Below are 18,086 nucleotides of genomic sequence, written 5' to 3'. Positions count from 1 at the left end.
AAAATCAGAGCTGCAACTTCAGCTGCCAGAGCAGGACTAAATCAACATATTATTAAAACTCTAGGTCACTGGACTTCATCAGCAGTTGAGACGTACATTCGTACATCAGCATCAGACATTATTTCAGCCCAGCAATCCCTGGCTAGCTTGCCCGGAGTAGGGGTGCCCTCTCCGCCAGGACTACCAGAGGTTTCCACCTTAAAAAAGTAAAATGAAAAAAGAAAGATGGTTTTTCCTCTCCGCTGCACGGATGGCTTTCTTCTCGATTGTCTTACTAATCTTGCTATGTCGTGTTTGTCTTGTATTCTAAAGTGTTGTGCAGGGCACAGTCTCCTTTCCCTTCACAGGTGTGGGACTTTCTAGCAGGGATCTGGGGGTCCATTCTCTGGGGGGGAGGGGTGGGTGGGTATTGATCACTTCCTCTAGCTTCTCAGGCATCCACCATTCAAGCTCTCTAGCCAGCGGGATCCCCGGTCACAATCGTTTTACCTTTCACCTTATGTGCACTATTCTGCTATGTTTCCATCTATACTGGACCTTTAGTTCCTCTACTCTCTCAAACTTTGTAATTATACAAACATCTGTTTCCTTAGAGCCTCCTTTAGGTGTCATTGCTGCATAATCTTTATCTTGTGATCAAATCCTTAAAAGAATAAAACAAGTCCTCGAACGAAGAATATGTTTTCCAGGTCTTCAGTCACCAAGGCTCCCGATCAATTAAATAGCGCTCATTGAGCCTACTGTAAATCACTCTCTATAAAAAAGGCACTCTCTATACACAATACTCAGTGAATAATGATATAAGGAATACACTCTTGTGGCAAGACAAATGATGAGACCGAAGGTGGAGGATCCATGTCACCAGAAGCACGAGATACAATTACAGCCTTTTTTATTACACACCTTGGTGTACTTTATTTGTTGTAATTAGTTGTAGCCATTTACAATAGCTTGAAAAAGCTGCACAAATCTGGTCGTTGTTTTTGTTTTCAAACCGCTAGTTTGTGTGCTGTGGTGAAGTCAGTTAAGATGTCAACGCGACCTCTACATAATAAACTTTATAATCTTACAGCTGTACACCATGGGGTAGATTTTCAAAGGCAACTAAGGGCTTCAGACAGTGTAACTCAGCTTTTTAGATGTTTGGATGGGGGTCTAATATAAGAGTGATTTTCTAAAGCATCTAAATTCCTTCTTTCATGTCCTTAGATGCCCTGCCCCGTCTATTTGTGTCAAGTGGGGTTTTAGCTCATTACCCTATTTATGTGTGTTTTTCAAATACTTAGATTTAGGCGTCTAAAGTTAGACCTGCTCCAGTGGTGTGTGGAGCACGTCTACAAAAAAGTGCCTGCTGATGTCACTTGCAAGAACACAGTGGAAAGCTGAGAGTGGAGCTGAGAGTTGATGAGAGGGAGACGGGTGTGTTGTAATGGTTGTAATGTTTGAGAACATTATTTACATTTATCAAGGCAGAATCATGTATTGATTGCAGAAAAAGAATTAGGTTTGTGTGCATATAGTTCATCCCTTATCAGTATTACTATAAGATCCTACAGGATTTCTATAGTGCCCTATAGTATTCCTATAATATCCTATAGTATTTGTATAGTATTTTTGTTTGCACTACTTTGTTCTGTAGTGTTTAGTATAATATTTACTATAGAATCCTATAGTATTTATCGATAGTATGTCCCAGTTAACTAAATTTTACTATAAGATTCCTATAGTAAAACTATAGAATTCTTGTCATAAGGGATTATATGTTAATCTATGTTCCCCAAATTGACAATTTCTGTGTTTTCTCAACACTTCATCACATTTTTTTGGAGTTTACCCAAAATTACATTGATGTTTTTATTACAGGAAATAAACATGGAAAAATCAGAACGGTACCATGTTGATAATGCAATCAATAAGTATGAAAAAATTCCTCAGGAAAAGTCTGAGCAATAACAAACATTCAAAAGATTTAAAGTAAATTATCAAGAAGTATTTATATATTGCTATGGGGTACAGCATAACGTTTTCATTCAAATTAAGTTGCACTAGACACAAATTTATTTTCTCTGTCCCTTTTGCATGGAGGAAAAAAATACTGTACTTTCAAATTCAATAGTGTTCCAATGCAAGGTCTGGAGAGTATCATGAATGAAAAGGTGAGATATTTATCTAATAACAAAACAAAGTCGCCTCAGTTAAGAGAGTCGTTACTAAATGAAAAACAAATTCCATATTGTGGCAAAGTGCCCACCCCTTGGTATTTATTTATGTATGTTTTCATTTGTTGTTGTTATTATTATTATTATTATTATTATTATTATTATTATTATTATTATTATATAAATAAATTATGTCTATGTGAAGACGAACGAAAGCCATCCAACATGATTATTTATTATTTGAGATGACGGCGAAAAGCCTTGCGTTTGTGTTTTGTTTATTTATTTAAAAAAACCTTGCGTAGATGGTGACCATCGCCGAGTTAATTCATTGATTAATTGTTGCTAAGCGGGAGATGGTCGCCTGTATAAAAACCAGCAGCTTTCTGCGCTCATTGGAGAGTCGTGAGGCAAGTGTCAGAGGCAAGACAGGTGAGTGTAAGTTTGTGAATCAGAAATAACAATTGCTAGACATGCTGGTGTATTAACCAGCCCGATACTTGTTAGTGTTTTTTTGTTTGTTTGGCCAATGTGCCCTTTTGTTTGGTGTTTTGTTGAAATCTTTTCTTTTATTATTTAATAAACACGCTGAGCGCTGTTGTGCTTCAGGTTTGCCCAGCCCTTCTTTGTTCAATTCAGTACAGGACTCACATTCAAAGTTGCCAACCTATTTTCGCCGCTTCAAACTCCACCACCGTTAATGCCAGAAACAGACAGTTTGGTGCTTTTACTAATTTTTTCTCTCTGACATTCTGTGTCATCAGAAGAAAGATTTTTGCTCTTTTTCAAGGCTTCAACCAAACTACTTATCTGCTTCTGTTTGCTCATTACTCATTATCTTTTTTTCTGATAACAAGCTGAAACTCAGGCCAGCTGATTACTTTCAGATTCAAACTCCATTTTGAGACAAGTTGGCAGAACTAACAAAGCACACAAAAAAGCAAGGCAGTCCAAACAGCGGCAGCATAGGAGGGTTACATGACATAACAGCGAGTCCAAAGCCACGGCGACATCACCGCAAAAGACATTACAGAGCCATCCATTACAGTGACTGCCCATAAAAGTGCTACGACAACACTGCGAAAGAAATTACAGAGCCAACCATTACAGTGACTGCCCATAACAGTGCTACAACATCACTGTGAAAGACATTACAGAGCCAACCATTACAGTGACTACCCATAACAGCGCTACAACATCACTGCGAAAGACATTACAGAGCCAACCATTACAGTGACTGCCCATAACAGCGCTACGACATCACTGTGAAAGACATTACAGAGCCAACCATTACAGTGACTGCCCATAACAGCGCTACAACATCACTGCGAAAGACATTACAGAGCCAACCATTACAGTGACTGCCCATAACAGCGCTACAACATCACTGCGAAAGACATTACAGAGCCAACCATTACAGTGACTGCCCATAACAGCGCTTCGACATCACTGTGAAAGACATTACAGAGCCAACCATTACAGTGACTACCCATAACAGCGCTACAACATCACTGCGAAAGACATTACAGAGCCAACCATTACAGTGACTGCCCATAACAGCGCTACGACATCACTGCGAAAGACATTACAGAGCCAACCATTACAGTGACTGCCCATAACAGCGCTTCGACATCACTGCGAAAGACATTACAGAGCCAACCATTACAGTGACTGCCCATAACAGCGCTTCGACATCACTGCGAAAGACATTACAGAGCCAACCATTACAGTGACTGCCCATAACAGCACTATATATATATATATATATATATATATATAATATATTATATATATATATATATATATACATAAATGTATATGATTACACCTCCACAGCGCATCCGGGATTGGCGACTGATACAAGGACATGACGTGTTTGAATTTTTTTTGTAAATGTATATTTTGTACAGATTTAAATAAAGAGTTTAACTTTACATTGTTGTCCTTGCTTCTCTGCCCTGTCGTATCCCTACTGAACCCACTGTTCTCTTTCTAGCATGACGCTTTTATCCAGAGCGAGTTCACTTTTGTTGTTTGAAATTAATTTCTTGTTTCTTTGAAAATATATTTATTCAGGGCTACAAAAGCACAACACAAACAAAGCAGTACATAACTTTAACAAGCTGAACTGACAGTCTTTGTTTTGGAACCTTCTTTTATATTAGAAAATAGAATAGGGGGATTTTAGGAATGTACCATCTACATATATTTACCATAAATAAATAGGGGTGTTTATAGGAATGTGCTATATACATGTATTCAACATTAATTGTAGGGTGTTACACTTCCATAAATTAGGGTTTATAAACTTTGGATGACAACTGTATACGCACAGACATATACGATATAAATCTATTCTCTAGCAGCTTACAGGATTCATCTGGGAATTGAATTGTAGTCTGGCGCAGTGATGTCTTAATGCTGTTATGGGCAGTCCCTGTAATGGTCGGCTCTGTAATGTCCGTCACGGTGATGTCATAGCGATGTAATGGTCGGCGTGGTAATGTCCCTCGCTGTGATATCTGCGCAGTCTTGGACTCGCGGTGATGTTGTGAGTGGGAGAAGTAGTTCGTGGAAAAGTGCAGAGTAGTTTTAAAAACAGTTTGAAAGCAGGTTGGCAGCTGCAGAAACTAAACTTAAACTTATAAAATTATTATTTTTTTAAATAACATAGCCTTCAAGCCAGTAATCCTTGACACCTGCATGATGTAGGAAATCTGAGAGAACCCAACAGAGCTAAACCAAGTGTGTGTAAAGTGCTGCAAGATCCAGAATTTGCTTCAGTGAGTACAGTAAGTATGCTAGAAATGGAGCTCGAGGAAATGACAGAGCAACAGGAGTTTGAGGAGCTGATACACCACAAATTCTTGGAAAGCCACCAGATAGGTCAAAAAATCTGGGTTCAGACAGTCAGAGACAGGGAAAAAAATAAACATAGTAAAACACAACCACCAGAAATCAAAACATCAAACAAATTTGACCCACTTCAAAATGTAGATAATGAAAACCAGAATCAAGAGAACAAAAGGAACAACATCCAGGACCCCATAAACAGTGCTGGCCAGGTAGCAAAAAAAAAGTAAGGTCATGTTTATCGGGGACTCCGTATTGAGAAACACAGCAAGTTCAGTGTGGAGTGTGGACTCCCTTACAATAACAGTGTGCTGCCTTCAGGGAGTCTTTGTCATGCACATCATTGAGAATGTGCACAGGCTCCTAGAACGAACAGGAGATGACCCGGTAGTAGTCATCCACATCGGTACAAACAACATTGGAAGAGACAGGCCAAAATCCCTGCAAAACAAATTCAGAGAGCTAGGAAGGAAATTAAAAGACAAGACTAAAAGTGGTATTTTCTGGGATACTGCCAGCACCTTGCACATGACCATAGGACAGCTGGAAATAAATAATCTAATGTATGGCTGAAATCGTGGTGCACACAAGAAGGTTTCACCTTCCTTGAACATAGTCCACATTCCACAATAAGGACTATCTATATAGGCAGGACAAACTGCACTTAAATAAAAAGGAAACCAATCTACTCAGAGAAAGGATCCTCGAGGAGTTTCAGAAGCATTTAAAAACATTAAATCAACACCAAAACAGAAGGAAGACTATCAAAACAATGACAACAACTCAGGTAAGATAGCCATTAAATGTATTTATCTAAATGCTAGAAGTCTCAAAAACAAAATGTTAGAACTTGAAGCTACTGCACTAACAAGTAACTGCGATGTGATAGGTGTTACAGAAACTTGGTTATCTGAGAGTGATGGAGACAAATATAATATTAGTGGGTCTACACTGTATAGGAAAGACAAGCAGAATAAAAGAGGCAGAGGGGTAGCACTATACATCAGAAATAGTCTTGAAGCCCAGGTGTTAAATCTAGAAGAAAAAAAAAAACAACGCAGAATCAATATGGGTCAGAATAATGGACACAGATTAAAAGGGCATAATAACAGGGACATGCTATAGACTGCCAAATTCAGATACAGAGCTAAATAATCTGTGTGTAGCAAAGGAGATGCAATACTAATGGGGGATTTTAACTTGACCCATATAAAATGGGAAACCCGGTGGGGAGCACGACAGCCAAAATTTAAATGGTAGAAATGACAAATGACAGCTTGCTAACGCAATTTATCAAGGCACCAACTGGGGGGTGGGGTGGTATGCCTTGATTTAGTCTTTTCAAATAACGAAGACAAAATAACTAAAACAGAGGTCAGAAAACTGTTGGGAAACTCAGATCAGAACATGGTCTCACTTGAAGTGCTTTTTAACTACAAAAGCTAAAATTTTTAAAAGGCAAACTATGAAGGAATGAAACAGAGACTAACAGAAGTTGATTGGAGTAAAATTGAAAACATCCCACAGAGAAAGGATGGCTATTTTTTTTTAAAATGTAGTACTAAAGGTGCAAAACAAATACATCTCAAAAGTAGACAAATAAAAATCTAAAACAAAATGGTCAACATGGTTTAATAGATAATTGAAAAAAAAATCAGTGAAAAAAGGCACTTCACAGAGCAGTTAAAAGGGACCAAGAACAAGGTACACAGAAAGAGGACTTGAAACTGCAAGAACAAGTCAAAAAGGAAGTTAGAAAGGCCAAGAGATAGAAGTGAGCATTGCCAATGAGGTTAAAACAAATTCCATAAAGTTTTACCAAAATTATAACAGCAAAAGAACATTCAAGGAGGAAGTACAGGGATACACATGGCAAGAGAAAGAGATGACATGCTTCTCCTTTCTTATTTAATTTTTAAAGATGACTGTGGCAGAGCAAAGCTCTGCCCTTTTTAAATTGGCAGGGATGGGATTATTTTCCCCTACCTGCCTGGGTTTATTATATTCAGGTGGCTGGGTTTGATTAGTTGATTAGATGATTAGTTTAATTAACGATCAATCAGCGCCCAGCCACCTGACATAAAAGGAGGCCTCTGCTTCCCATTAGGAAGAGGGAGTTGTGGAAGCAGGTTGGTGGTTTGTTGTTTGTATTTTTGAAAGTTTGAATCCAGTGAAGGCATTGCCCAGCCTGGAAATCTTTATTTTTGTAAGTTTTGTTGTCTTTCTATTTGTGTTTAAAGATCTTTGTTTTGCTCTTGTGCACTTTATTTTTGTGTTTATTTATAATAAAATTGTTATTTTTTTGAACTGCAGTCTGTCTCTGGGCCTCTATCCACTCGCCAGCCTGCCACAATGACCTATAGGTTTATACAAGAGGAGGTGAACCCTTGTCTCTAATAACATAGGTTTCATTGTTGAGGACGAAGAGCTGTGCCCTCAAGTTACCAGAAGCAGCTACAGATTTTGAAGATTATGATTTATAGTGAACAGATCAATACTGGTTCACTTTATTGTCCAGAATTGATATTGATTGTTTTCAATAAACTGTTTAAATGCCACTGGGGAGGAAAAATGTTGTGGCCTTTCTCATTGTTTGTGTATGTGATTTTGTTTGGTTATAATCTCATTATACATGAAAAAACAACAACATTTTTTTTTCAGTATCATAACATAATCACTTTGACAGGTTAAAGTGTCCCACCAAGGTATTTTGTTCTTGAAATTATCAAGCACAAACCAGTATAAACAAAGGATTGGCCAAGATGAAGTAACACAAATCTTTGGAGGATAACAACTTCCAATAGGAAACACCAATGTATGTTAAATACTGAAACATAAATTGCTATTCCATTGGAAAATGTAAGTACCCACACAATGTTTAAGTCTGTTGTTTCAAGTTCTTTACTGTGCTGACACGTGAAAAACAAACACATATAAAGTATCATTTATAATTTATGATTAATTCAGTATTGAGGAAAAAAAAAACAGGAGCGCCTTGAGTAAAAGGACATTACAAGATTTGCAAACTTCATGGTATATTATGGACTAGACCTGATTGACTGTTCAAAAGTGTGCTGATGTCACAACATTTAGTCAGGCAGACGGAGTAAATGGAGATGTTTGAGTGAAGGTTATAGTATTTGTTGGTTGTTGAAGATGAAATCGAACATTATCCTTGACAGTTTGTAACAGAGGTAATTCCATGTTGGGGGTCAGCTCTATACCACCCTGTCTTGGAAATCCAATCATAGCTGGGCCTCACCTCTCTGAGATTCCCTGGTCCAAACCTCTTGGTCTGTTTCTAACCCTTTTGAAACATTAACCTTGCTCTTGAATAAGCAATTATCTCTTGCATTCTTTCTGAACCAGTTTGTTTATTTATGTTTGTACTTGTTTTGGGGATGTTTTCTCTGATTTTATTATAACGTTAAAATAGTTCAATAGAAATAAATATTGAAACTGTTTCAATCTATAATATGCTATAATACTGCATGTGGAGTGTGTGTATATTTACTTTAAATATAACATTTATTGAAGGAATGAAAGATTACTTTGAGATTGTTTTTTTTTTCAAGCTTTAGTGAAAGTTTCCATTCCCCCAAAAAAGAAAAGTACACAAAACTTACAAACTAGCTATAGAACCTGGAAATGAAATGTCAATAGTGAAATATATACTTTTCAATAGAGAACTTCCTTGCTAGGAACACTGTTCAATGTAATATTCATCCACATCATAATTAAGGCCTAATTTATGCTTTCTTGCCTCTCTCCAACAGTGCTGCTTTGCTGCTCACATATGAGCACACTGCATAGCACCTTAGAAGTTACACAGCATAGCATAGCAGTGATATTACAGCTAAAAGCTGTATAAGAGAATGTATAAGGGTGGTGGGCAATTCACTGACAGACAGGGGACAGAACTGTATTTGAAATGCCACTCAGGTGCACTGATTTATTTTAGCCCGCAGGGAGCATGCTGTTGTCCGTAGCCTGAATACCGGCAATGGTTAAGGTTAAGGTTAGGGTGTAGGGTTAGTTTCTAATGTGTACTGTAACCAAACAGAGCCCATGTCTCTCAAATGAAATGAAAAAAGTGGCTAAGTAAAGCCTTTCAATATATGTTATTTCATTATTTCAGCCATTTAAAATGCACACATTGCCATGCAAACCCACAACCGAGCTGTTACCATATCGTCACAGCAACACTAAAAGGTTAAATGATTTATACTAACCCTAACAATAAACACTATTAAAGCAATAATCATAATAAAAAAAAATCCTTCTCAGAGCGTTGTCGCTTGTACAGCCTTCTTTCAAGTCAGCACCAATCTTACTGCTGATACCAATGAGTCCTGGAAAGATTGGGAATGGCATTTCTGACCTAAATCAAAGTACCCCAATCAAGAGGTACCCCAACCAGTACCCCAATCAAAAAGTTTGACAATTCGATCCCGTTGTCCAGCTTCCAGGCGGTGTATCTGGGTATCCATCGGTGCATCTTTTCTTCACTCCAGTCACAGCAGACAAACACCTGCTATCTTGCAAACTACTACTGTGAGACTGGATATGATGTAATCTATATGGGGGGGGAGGGGTTTATGTTTTTAAAAAAATGGGTTTGTAAATTAGTTTTTTCAACTTTTTGTCCCACTTTCCTTGGTTCGTGAAACCAAGCTGCAATCTATACCAGCCCTGGGCCACCGGTGCATGGCTAATGCCGTTTTTACTATTAGGAAGTCTGGCGGCTTAAGTATAAAGTCATTTAGAAAGCATTCAAATAAAATAAAAAAATGCCTAAAACATTCTTAAAGTTTACACTCGCTTTGACCTGAGGCAGGCGTCATATCTCCATAAACAGTAAATGGTGTTAATCGGTGTGACTAGTCATACAGTAAAATGTGTTTGTTTGTAAATTATACTTTAAATTTGATATGTCCTAAATGTGACCTACTTGAGCCAACAAGTGCAAACTAGGTGGCAGCACACCATATCAGTCTTTGTTTGAGATGCAAATAAAAAACTTAAAGGTGACTTGGCCTTTAGAAACTGTTGATTGGCTGCATTCAGTACTAAAGACTGAGGCTTTAAAGGCATTCTGGATGTGGCCAACCAAATTGCAATTATGTGATTTTAAAGAAAAGACATCCAAGGAGATTGACATTTTAAATTTGTACAATTCCATTTAATTTCTTTCTAAAGAACAATTATCAAAAAAGATCAATATCTATGTGGCCTGTAGCTTTTAATAACCATGTAATGGAAGGCAATCTCACTTTAAAAAGCTGTTGACCCAGACACACTTTGATCTTAATGCATGGAATGAAATGAGGTCTGAACCATTGATTTTTACTATTTTGACCGTACAGCTATGGAATGTCAGCCTGCTAATCACAATGCAATTTTTTTCCAAGTAATTTTTATAAATAAATATTCACAGGACAGGAGCAAGGACTGCATGGAGGAAGAACCTCAAGAATAGGAGAGAAACGCTTTGAGAAAGGAGGACAGGGTTTCCCCTGGGTTCACAGAGAGCTGCCCTTGTGGAGATGAAACTGAACCAATCAGCCTCCATGGCTGGGAAGCAATCATTACATCCCCCAAGGGGAACATATTGGGTAGAGAATTGGAATCCAGGAGAGAAAGAATAGATTTGATCAGGGGTCCCCTCTGGCTCATGGAGAATCTTCCTGGTGGAGGATGAGGCCAGCGTGGCTGGTCCTCTAAGGTTGGGAGGTGAGCTTCACTTCCCCCCAGAGGGAGACCGTTGCAGAGGTGGAGCAACATATTGGAGGAGGAGGGAAAGATGGTGGAAAACAAAAAAACACAAGAAGAGAACAAGGGCATGACTTGGGGTTTAAATAGTAAGGTTGGCAGACATTATTCGCGGGACAGAACAGGGGTGGAGCCCTAGCTCTTAATCCCTGATAACACCCAAGGTTACAATAAATAGCACGCAATAGATTATTCACTATAGTCATTCTAAGGTGAATCGTTCCAAGTCTAAGTATAAGTATATAAATATGAAGGGGATCTTCATCTATATGAGCTGAAGTTAAAAAGTAATTTCTTAGCTACATCAATATGGTAAAATCCTAAGGCCGCCATGCACCTGATTTTTCATTGGGCGACAAGACACTTTCGGAGTGACATGACTATACACACTAGAAGTGATATTTCAACACATATGGCAATAAATCATACATACAAGGCTTATCCAGTGCCTTCGAAATGGACTACCATATATTACCTTTCAAATCTGTATCTTTATAATTGTGATGAGCTTTGTCATAAAACTGGGTATTTTTTCCACTGCAAGTATTATTTTCTTCTCCATGGAGGTGGCTTCACCCTGCTTAACCACTTGCATTGAAACTGTTATTTGATTGGTCAATTCCCTATTTGTCGCACGACAAATCACAAAGAATAGGATACAATGCTACTTATTTTGCATTGCTCCAGTGTTAACCTTATGTCACCCCCACGTCGCCTATCATGTCGCCTGGTTGGAACCAAAACCAGCAGTCCTCCAGAACAAGGGTTGAGATCTACTGGTTTAACAAAACTTTCATTCTAAGATTTTTTTTTTTTTTTTTTTGCCTTAATGTATGATTTATAATTTACATTTGTTGAACAAGATGTCTACTTTAAACTTAATGTTAAAACTCTGTATTTTTTTAAGGTGCTGAAAAGGTTGAGTTTCAGAAAAATATTTGTTGTTAGAATTTACATTTGTAATTAGTACCAGCACAAAATCAAGAGTTTGACCCACCAGCTAATTGCAAATTACAAACCTGGTACTGATGGCATCTTTTTTGTTTGTCAGAAAGTTATTCCTTCTAACCCAGAGGGAACCCGCCATCATTACCAGGTTTGTAATTTGCAATTGGCAGGTGAGTCAAACTTTTGTTATGTAACAGAATAAAATAACTTGGTAAAATGTGAGCTAACCATACAAGACAAACAGTTTTTAATGTTCACATGGTTAAAACTTGAGACAAGAAAATAACTGAAAACTAAGCTGTTTAGTGAAATGTTTTTTGGTTTGTTTTCAATAAATGACAGTAGACTGTATTTTGTAGTCTTCAAAATAACAACAAAAATAAAGTTGAAACAACTACCTCTTTACAACAACTGTCTGTTCTTTGTCATTTGTTTTATCTTTATAATCAGGGGGGAAAAATACACTGAAGGTTTCCCTTTTGATATGTCACCTATAGATTTATAGCTGACCAGTTGCAGAACATTATAAAACAGACTGTATTGCACTTAACGAAGAATATGCCCATATTCTCTGAGTTAATGAATTTCTTTTTTTTTTTTTGTAATTCACATGAGGAAATATATATATATATATATATATATATATATATATATATATATATATATATATATATATATATATATATATATATATATGTGATATATGTGAGTAAATTCAATTTGTTTTAACTAATTATAATGGTGTCGTCTTAAAGGAAAATTAGCTGCCATATTTAAACATAGGGCATTATGCACCAAGACTCCTGCTCTGTTATTAAAAGTAATTGGGGGACCTACTGGCTGCAGTATCCTGTGTTCTGTTAAATCAGCCTGTTGCAACCAAGTGCAGGGTACCACTTCTTTTTCTAATTTAGAGAAACAAGAACATAAGAACAACACAAACGAGAGGAGGCCATTCGGCCCATCTTGCTCGTTTGGTTGTTAGTAGCTTATTGATCCCAAAATCTCATCAAGCAGCTTCTTGAAGGATCCCAGGGTGTCAGCTTCAACAACATTACTGGGGAGTTGATTCCAGACCCTCACAATTCTCTGTGTAAAAAAGTGCCTCCTATTTTCTGTTCTGAATGCCCCTTTGTCTAATCTCCATTTGTGACTCCTGATCCTTGTTTCTTTTTTCAGGCTGAAAAAGTCCCTTGGGTCGACACTGTCAATACCTTTTAGAATTTTGAATGCTTGAATTAGGTCGCCACGTAGTCTTCTTTATTCAAGACTGAACAGATTCAATTCTTTTAGCCTGTCTGCATATGACATGCCTTTTAAGCCTGGAATAATTCTGGTCGCTCTTCTTTGCACTCTTTCTAGAGCAGCAATATCTTTTTTATAGCGAGGTGACCAGAACTGCACACAATATTCAAGATGAGGTCTTACTAGTGCATTGTACAGTTTTAACATTACTTCCCTTGATTTAAATTCAACACTTTTCACAATGTGTCCGAGCATCTTGTTAGCCTTTTTTATAGCTTCCCCACATTGTCTAGATGAAGACATTTCTGAGTCAACAAAAACTCCTAGGTTTTTTTCATAGATTCCTTCTCCAATTTCAGTATGTCCCATATGATATTTATAATGTACATTTTTATTTCCTGCGTGCAGTACCTTACACTTTTCTCTATTAAATGTCATTTGCCATGTGTCTGCCCAGTTTTGAATCTTGTCTAGATCATTCTGAATGACATTTGCTGCTGCAACAGTGTTTGTCACTCCTCCTACTTTTGTGTCATCTGCAAATTTAACAAATTTGCTTACTATACCAGAATCTAAATCATTAATGTAGATTAGGAATAGCAGAGGACCTAATACTGATCCCTGTGGTACACCACTGGTTACCACCCTCCATTCTGAGGTTTTTCCTCTAATAAGTACTTTCTGTTTTCTACATGTTAACCATTCCCTATTCCATGTACATGTGTTTCCTTGAATCCCAACTGTGTTCAGTTTGAGAATTAATCTTCTCAAACGATGTAGCCCACAGCATGTTGCAATCATGTATGGTCTAAAGGTGAAGTGAAAGTCAGTTCTTTTTATTAGAATTCTCCATCTGGCTTTTCCGCCTTCCAAATGCTATTTCAACACAAATTATAGCCAAACTCAAATTCACATGGAATGATTCCTGTTGGGGTGTGGTTCTTAATGTGGATGGATATGGTTTCATCAGCCATTCAAGGAGTAGATAGGTTGGATCCCCCAGAATCTGCAGGTTCACTTCCTGACCATTTATCTGTCTTGTGCACCGAATGAAAGTAAATCTACTTACCCACAACATATCATGCATTTTGACTAAATAAATTATTTACAAGACATGGAAATGTAGTGCTTAGCTAATCCGTAATAATCAGGATACTAACTTATAATGAAGCTCACTCATATTTATGAGAATTCAAACCATGATAGCTATGTTATAGTCTGAGAATGGACACAAACCAGTGACCTTGCAGTTCCCAAGAGAGTGTCTAAACCTCTACAAGGACTGCTCCCAAAGGACTAAAGGTGTTTTCTAACACATGTGTCTTTAAAACATCAAACATGGGAGTGTCAATATTTTCTAGAAATGGATTTCTTCACACAAAACTGACCATTGTTTGTAATATGAAAACTGCACTACCATAAAACATTATGAGGGTTAAAGAGTGATGTTTTTTTCTTTATTTCAAATACATAAAATATACGTATTTTCATGTATTCAAACACATAGCTTTTTAATTTGTTTAGTAGCCTGAATGTATTAGGATGAGTGTTTGACAAAAAGAGCTGGCTGTTCATTGAAAACCCTCAAAGTCCAAACTAACTAATATAATGAGCTCTACAGTTTCAAAGTAACTTTCTTCATCCTTTGTAATAAATTAGACACATTTGATATATTAATTGTTCAAGTATAAAGTATTTTATCAGGCTTTACCCATGACTTATCAATGTTTTTAATGACACATGAAAAACAAAAATTCTGTTTAATGTAGCAGCAGTACAAAAGGGAATCATGAAGTATTGTGACAGCTCAAAAAAGAAGAATGTTCCTGGTTTTAAAGCAGCTAGGTATCCATTTATGGCTCAATAGACTGGGGGGTTGAATTGAGCAGAGCGTGCATCACTCCTCAAACCAAATAACTTTTACCCTGCAGTCAATAGATTTGAATCATTAATCAAACCGCATACACATTCTGAAAAGAATCAGTTGAGAGCTAGTGCAAGTTGTAAAGGTGCAGTGATTACAATAAAAACCTCATCACATTTTAGTTTCCAGCAGTTCTTAACAAATGTCCTATGGTAAGTTTCACCTCCTAAAAAGGGTAAAGCACAAAGTGAATCCATGTGTTCATTCTTATAATCCCCTGATGGGGATGAAATTCCCAGTAACAAAGCATGGAGGCGGTTGTACAAATATACATATCACACTTTCCCATACATCTGGAAAACTGTTTATTCAACTGTGATGACATCTGATATTAGGATTATTAACCATAGGTTATTGAGAATATTTTATTTTGAGGATATATAGGGGTGTTCATCTCTATGTCACACTTAAATTTGCCCAAAAGTTTGGACACAACAAATCATTTACATCAAGTCAGTGGATATTGTATTGCCCATATTTCCTCAATCCGACCCCTTACTTATTAAATAACCTGGTATCTCTGAATAAATAGTTGTCTCCTCCTTACAAATATGTTAAGGATTTTAATGAACAATCCATCTCACAAATTCAGTGGTACCCTATAATTAATTTACTAACAATGTTGAATGACAGGGTGAAGCATGAGTTCTCTATTATACCCCAAAAAGAAATTAATGACTGATGACTGCCAAGACTGCTACAATATTCAATGTAGTGTTGTCCTTGGCAGCCCTTAGCCAGAAACCTATTTGTGAAGGTAAAATGAAGAGAAAAATGTGATACCCAGTCCTTCCACATTGGCAGTTAGTGGATCATATTTGGGGTGGCATAGCACTTGTGGGATTGACTGTTTATTAAAATCTCTTCATTTTTTTTAAAGAGGAGACACTTTTCTGTTCATGGATCCCAAGACATTTAGTGATAAAGTAGTCTGAGGGAAGTTATCGGACAACAAACTCCCCATCCCCAGTTATACTGCTTTCCTAGAAAAAGGAGAACATTTTGGGGTACCATTCTACTTGTGACATGTTTTGCTCATTAAAATATTTAGCACAGTTGAAAGGAGGAGACAGTTATATATATTTAGTAAGTCTTACTGTAAATAATGTGTTGTTTCCAAAGTTTTGAACGCTACTGTATATTTAGAAATCTGCTTATTAAATTGTGATTAAACTTGGTATTAACACTGTTTAGTTAGTAAGTATACTTATTATAGGTCTTAAATGTAATTTATCCAATGTTGATTAAACAATACATTTCGTGTATTATTCTATAATACTCTGTATATACTTTCGTCAACTTTTTAGTTTTAGATAGCACTGATTTTGAATTTGCAGATGGGGTGCATGTTACAGAAATTAAATATGTAATTACAAAAACTTTAAAAAAAAAAAAAACTTTCATTACTGTAACATTGTCACCTGAAGTTCTTTATTGTTTTGTAGTTGATTTTTTTGTTTGTTTTGTTATTCAGACTTTATTTATTTAATTATGTTTTACTTTGAATCAGTATTTACGCAAAAGCAATTCTATGGATGGGACTGATAGGTATACCGCATAGCACACCTCCTTTCATACCACACGCTGCTATGAATTTCATGGAAACAACACAAATCACCTGAACCTTAAAATAAGGGAGGTGATAAAATACTTTTTAAAATCAGTTACCATTCTGTAATTCTGGAATAACCACGTACAAAGGTGGCTGATGGAATTAAATGAAATTATCTAAAACAACAACAACAATAAAACCCGGTGGAGTATATTTTACACTCTAGTTACCAAACGCGTCTATATCAACCACCCACAACCTTACTTTCCGCCCAACAGCCTGATATATCATCAAAACCCGTTATGTATTATAGGATAAACTTACCAAAGCGTTCACCCAGCTGAGCATCGAGCAGAAGATGATGACCAAACTGTGATACAATAGAGTTGATCCCATAACTAAACAAGCTTGGTCCAGCCTCCAAGAGTCACTGACAAAAATCAAGTTTAGAGCAATTGATGCCCTTTTAAAATATGTTTTCACTGCTGTTTTCATCCGCTGCTTAGGTCGGTGCCATGGGACTGTTCATTCTTAAAAATGCTGCCTGATTTCCTATATCACAGCGAAGCGTGGTTTACACAATTTCAAAAAAAAAAAATAATCTGCAAAACATTCAGTCTGCGTCGAGTCTCTTCATTTCTTTGTATATCTGTCTGTTAAGCAAAAATCACATCCATATGCCAAAACTGCTATTTATTTCCTCCTCGTTCTGCAGTGGGAAGTTCAAATGATTCTTTGCGGAGAAGAAACCAGTACTTTATTTTTAGATCTTTTAATGTTCCTTCTGCAGCACTTTCGTTTCAATTAATGCAACATTTAAAATCGTTTACGCTTTAAAGAAGGGAGAACAAACTGTCCAGGTCTTTTCGAAAATGAAATAAACGTTTTGTTTTGTTTTTGTTAGTTTTTTTTTTAAAAGAAATGACAGGGTTCAGAGATGCATCTACATTCTTTAAAGTATCAAATTTGCTCTCATGATGGGAATACATGTATCTCTGTGTGTGTACCTGTAAATTTCTTACAGTAATGTCCATTTCTTATATATATCTATAAATACTTATATATATATATATATATATATATATATATATATATATATATAATATTCTTAGATATATAGATACTGACCTTTTTTTTTTAAGTATATGTTCCGTAGGGCATGGACAAGTTGCACGTTTTTCTATACATTAATAATTAATTTGTTTAAACATGATGTAAAAAAAGTCTCCGCATTGAAATCGGTAACATTTATTTAAACGGCTACATATATAATATATAGTTATATATTATATATATTTTTTTGGACCTAGTATCATCACGCTTGCACAGAATTTTTACTTGGTTCTAACACCACGTAGAAAAACTTCACAGTTTTGAAAAAAAAAAAAAAAAAAAAAAAAAAAAAAATCCAATTTTACATTTTCGATAAAATTTCAAGCTGTCAGAACAGGCTGGCCACTAAAGAGTCTCGAATCCTTGACCATCGTAAGAGGCACTTCCACTTCAGGTAGATTGTACATGTCAAGTACATTTGTAAGTTTTGATTTGAGTATGAAAAGCACAAAAATATATTCCAAATCTCACTGGGTGATGTAGAAGTACCCTATGTATCTCGGCTTGTCTGTGTGTCTAC

The 18,086-nt window shown here is 36.5% G+C and overlaps 1 protein-coding gene across 1 annotated transcript in view; it reads right to left on the bottom strand.

Annotated features, from left to right (window-relative positions):
• The window catches only part of LOC121313813 (parathyroid hormone/parathyroid hormone-related peptide receptor-like), a 128,521-nt gene extending 111,292 nt beyond the window's left edge, over positions 1–17,229 (bottom strand). Inside the window, exon 1 of the mRNA XM_041246608.1 lies at positions 16,778–17,229. Coding sequence (XP_041102542.1) covers positions 16,778–16,948 — 171 coding nt within the window. The 5' untranslated portion in view covers positions 16,949–17,229. The remainder of the gene's footprint in view (positions 1–16,777) is intronic.
• Between the last annotated feature and the right edge of the window lie 857 nt (positions 17,230–18,086).

Source organism: Polyodon spathula, chromosome 4, assembly GCF_017654505.1.
Source record: "Polyodon spathula isolate WHYD16114869_AA chromosome 4, ASM1765450v1, whole genome shotgun sequence".
NCBI lineage: Eukaryota > Metazoa > Chordata > Actinopteri > Acipenseriformes > Polyodontidae > Polyodon > Polyodon spathula.
Note: the sequence above shows the minus strand (reverse complement) of the source record. Positions and strands in the feature narration are given on the sequence as shown.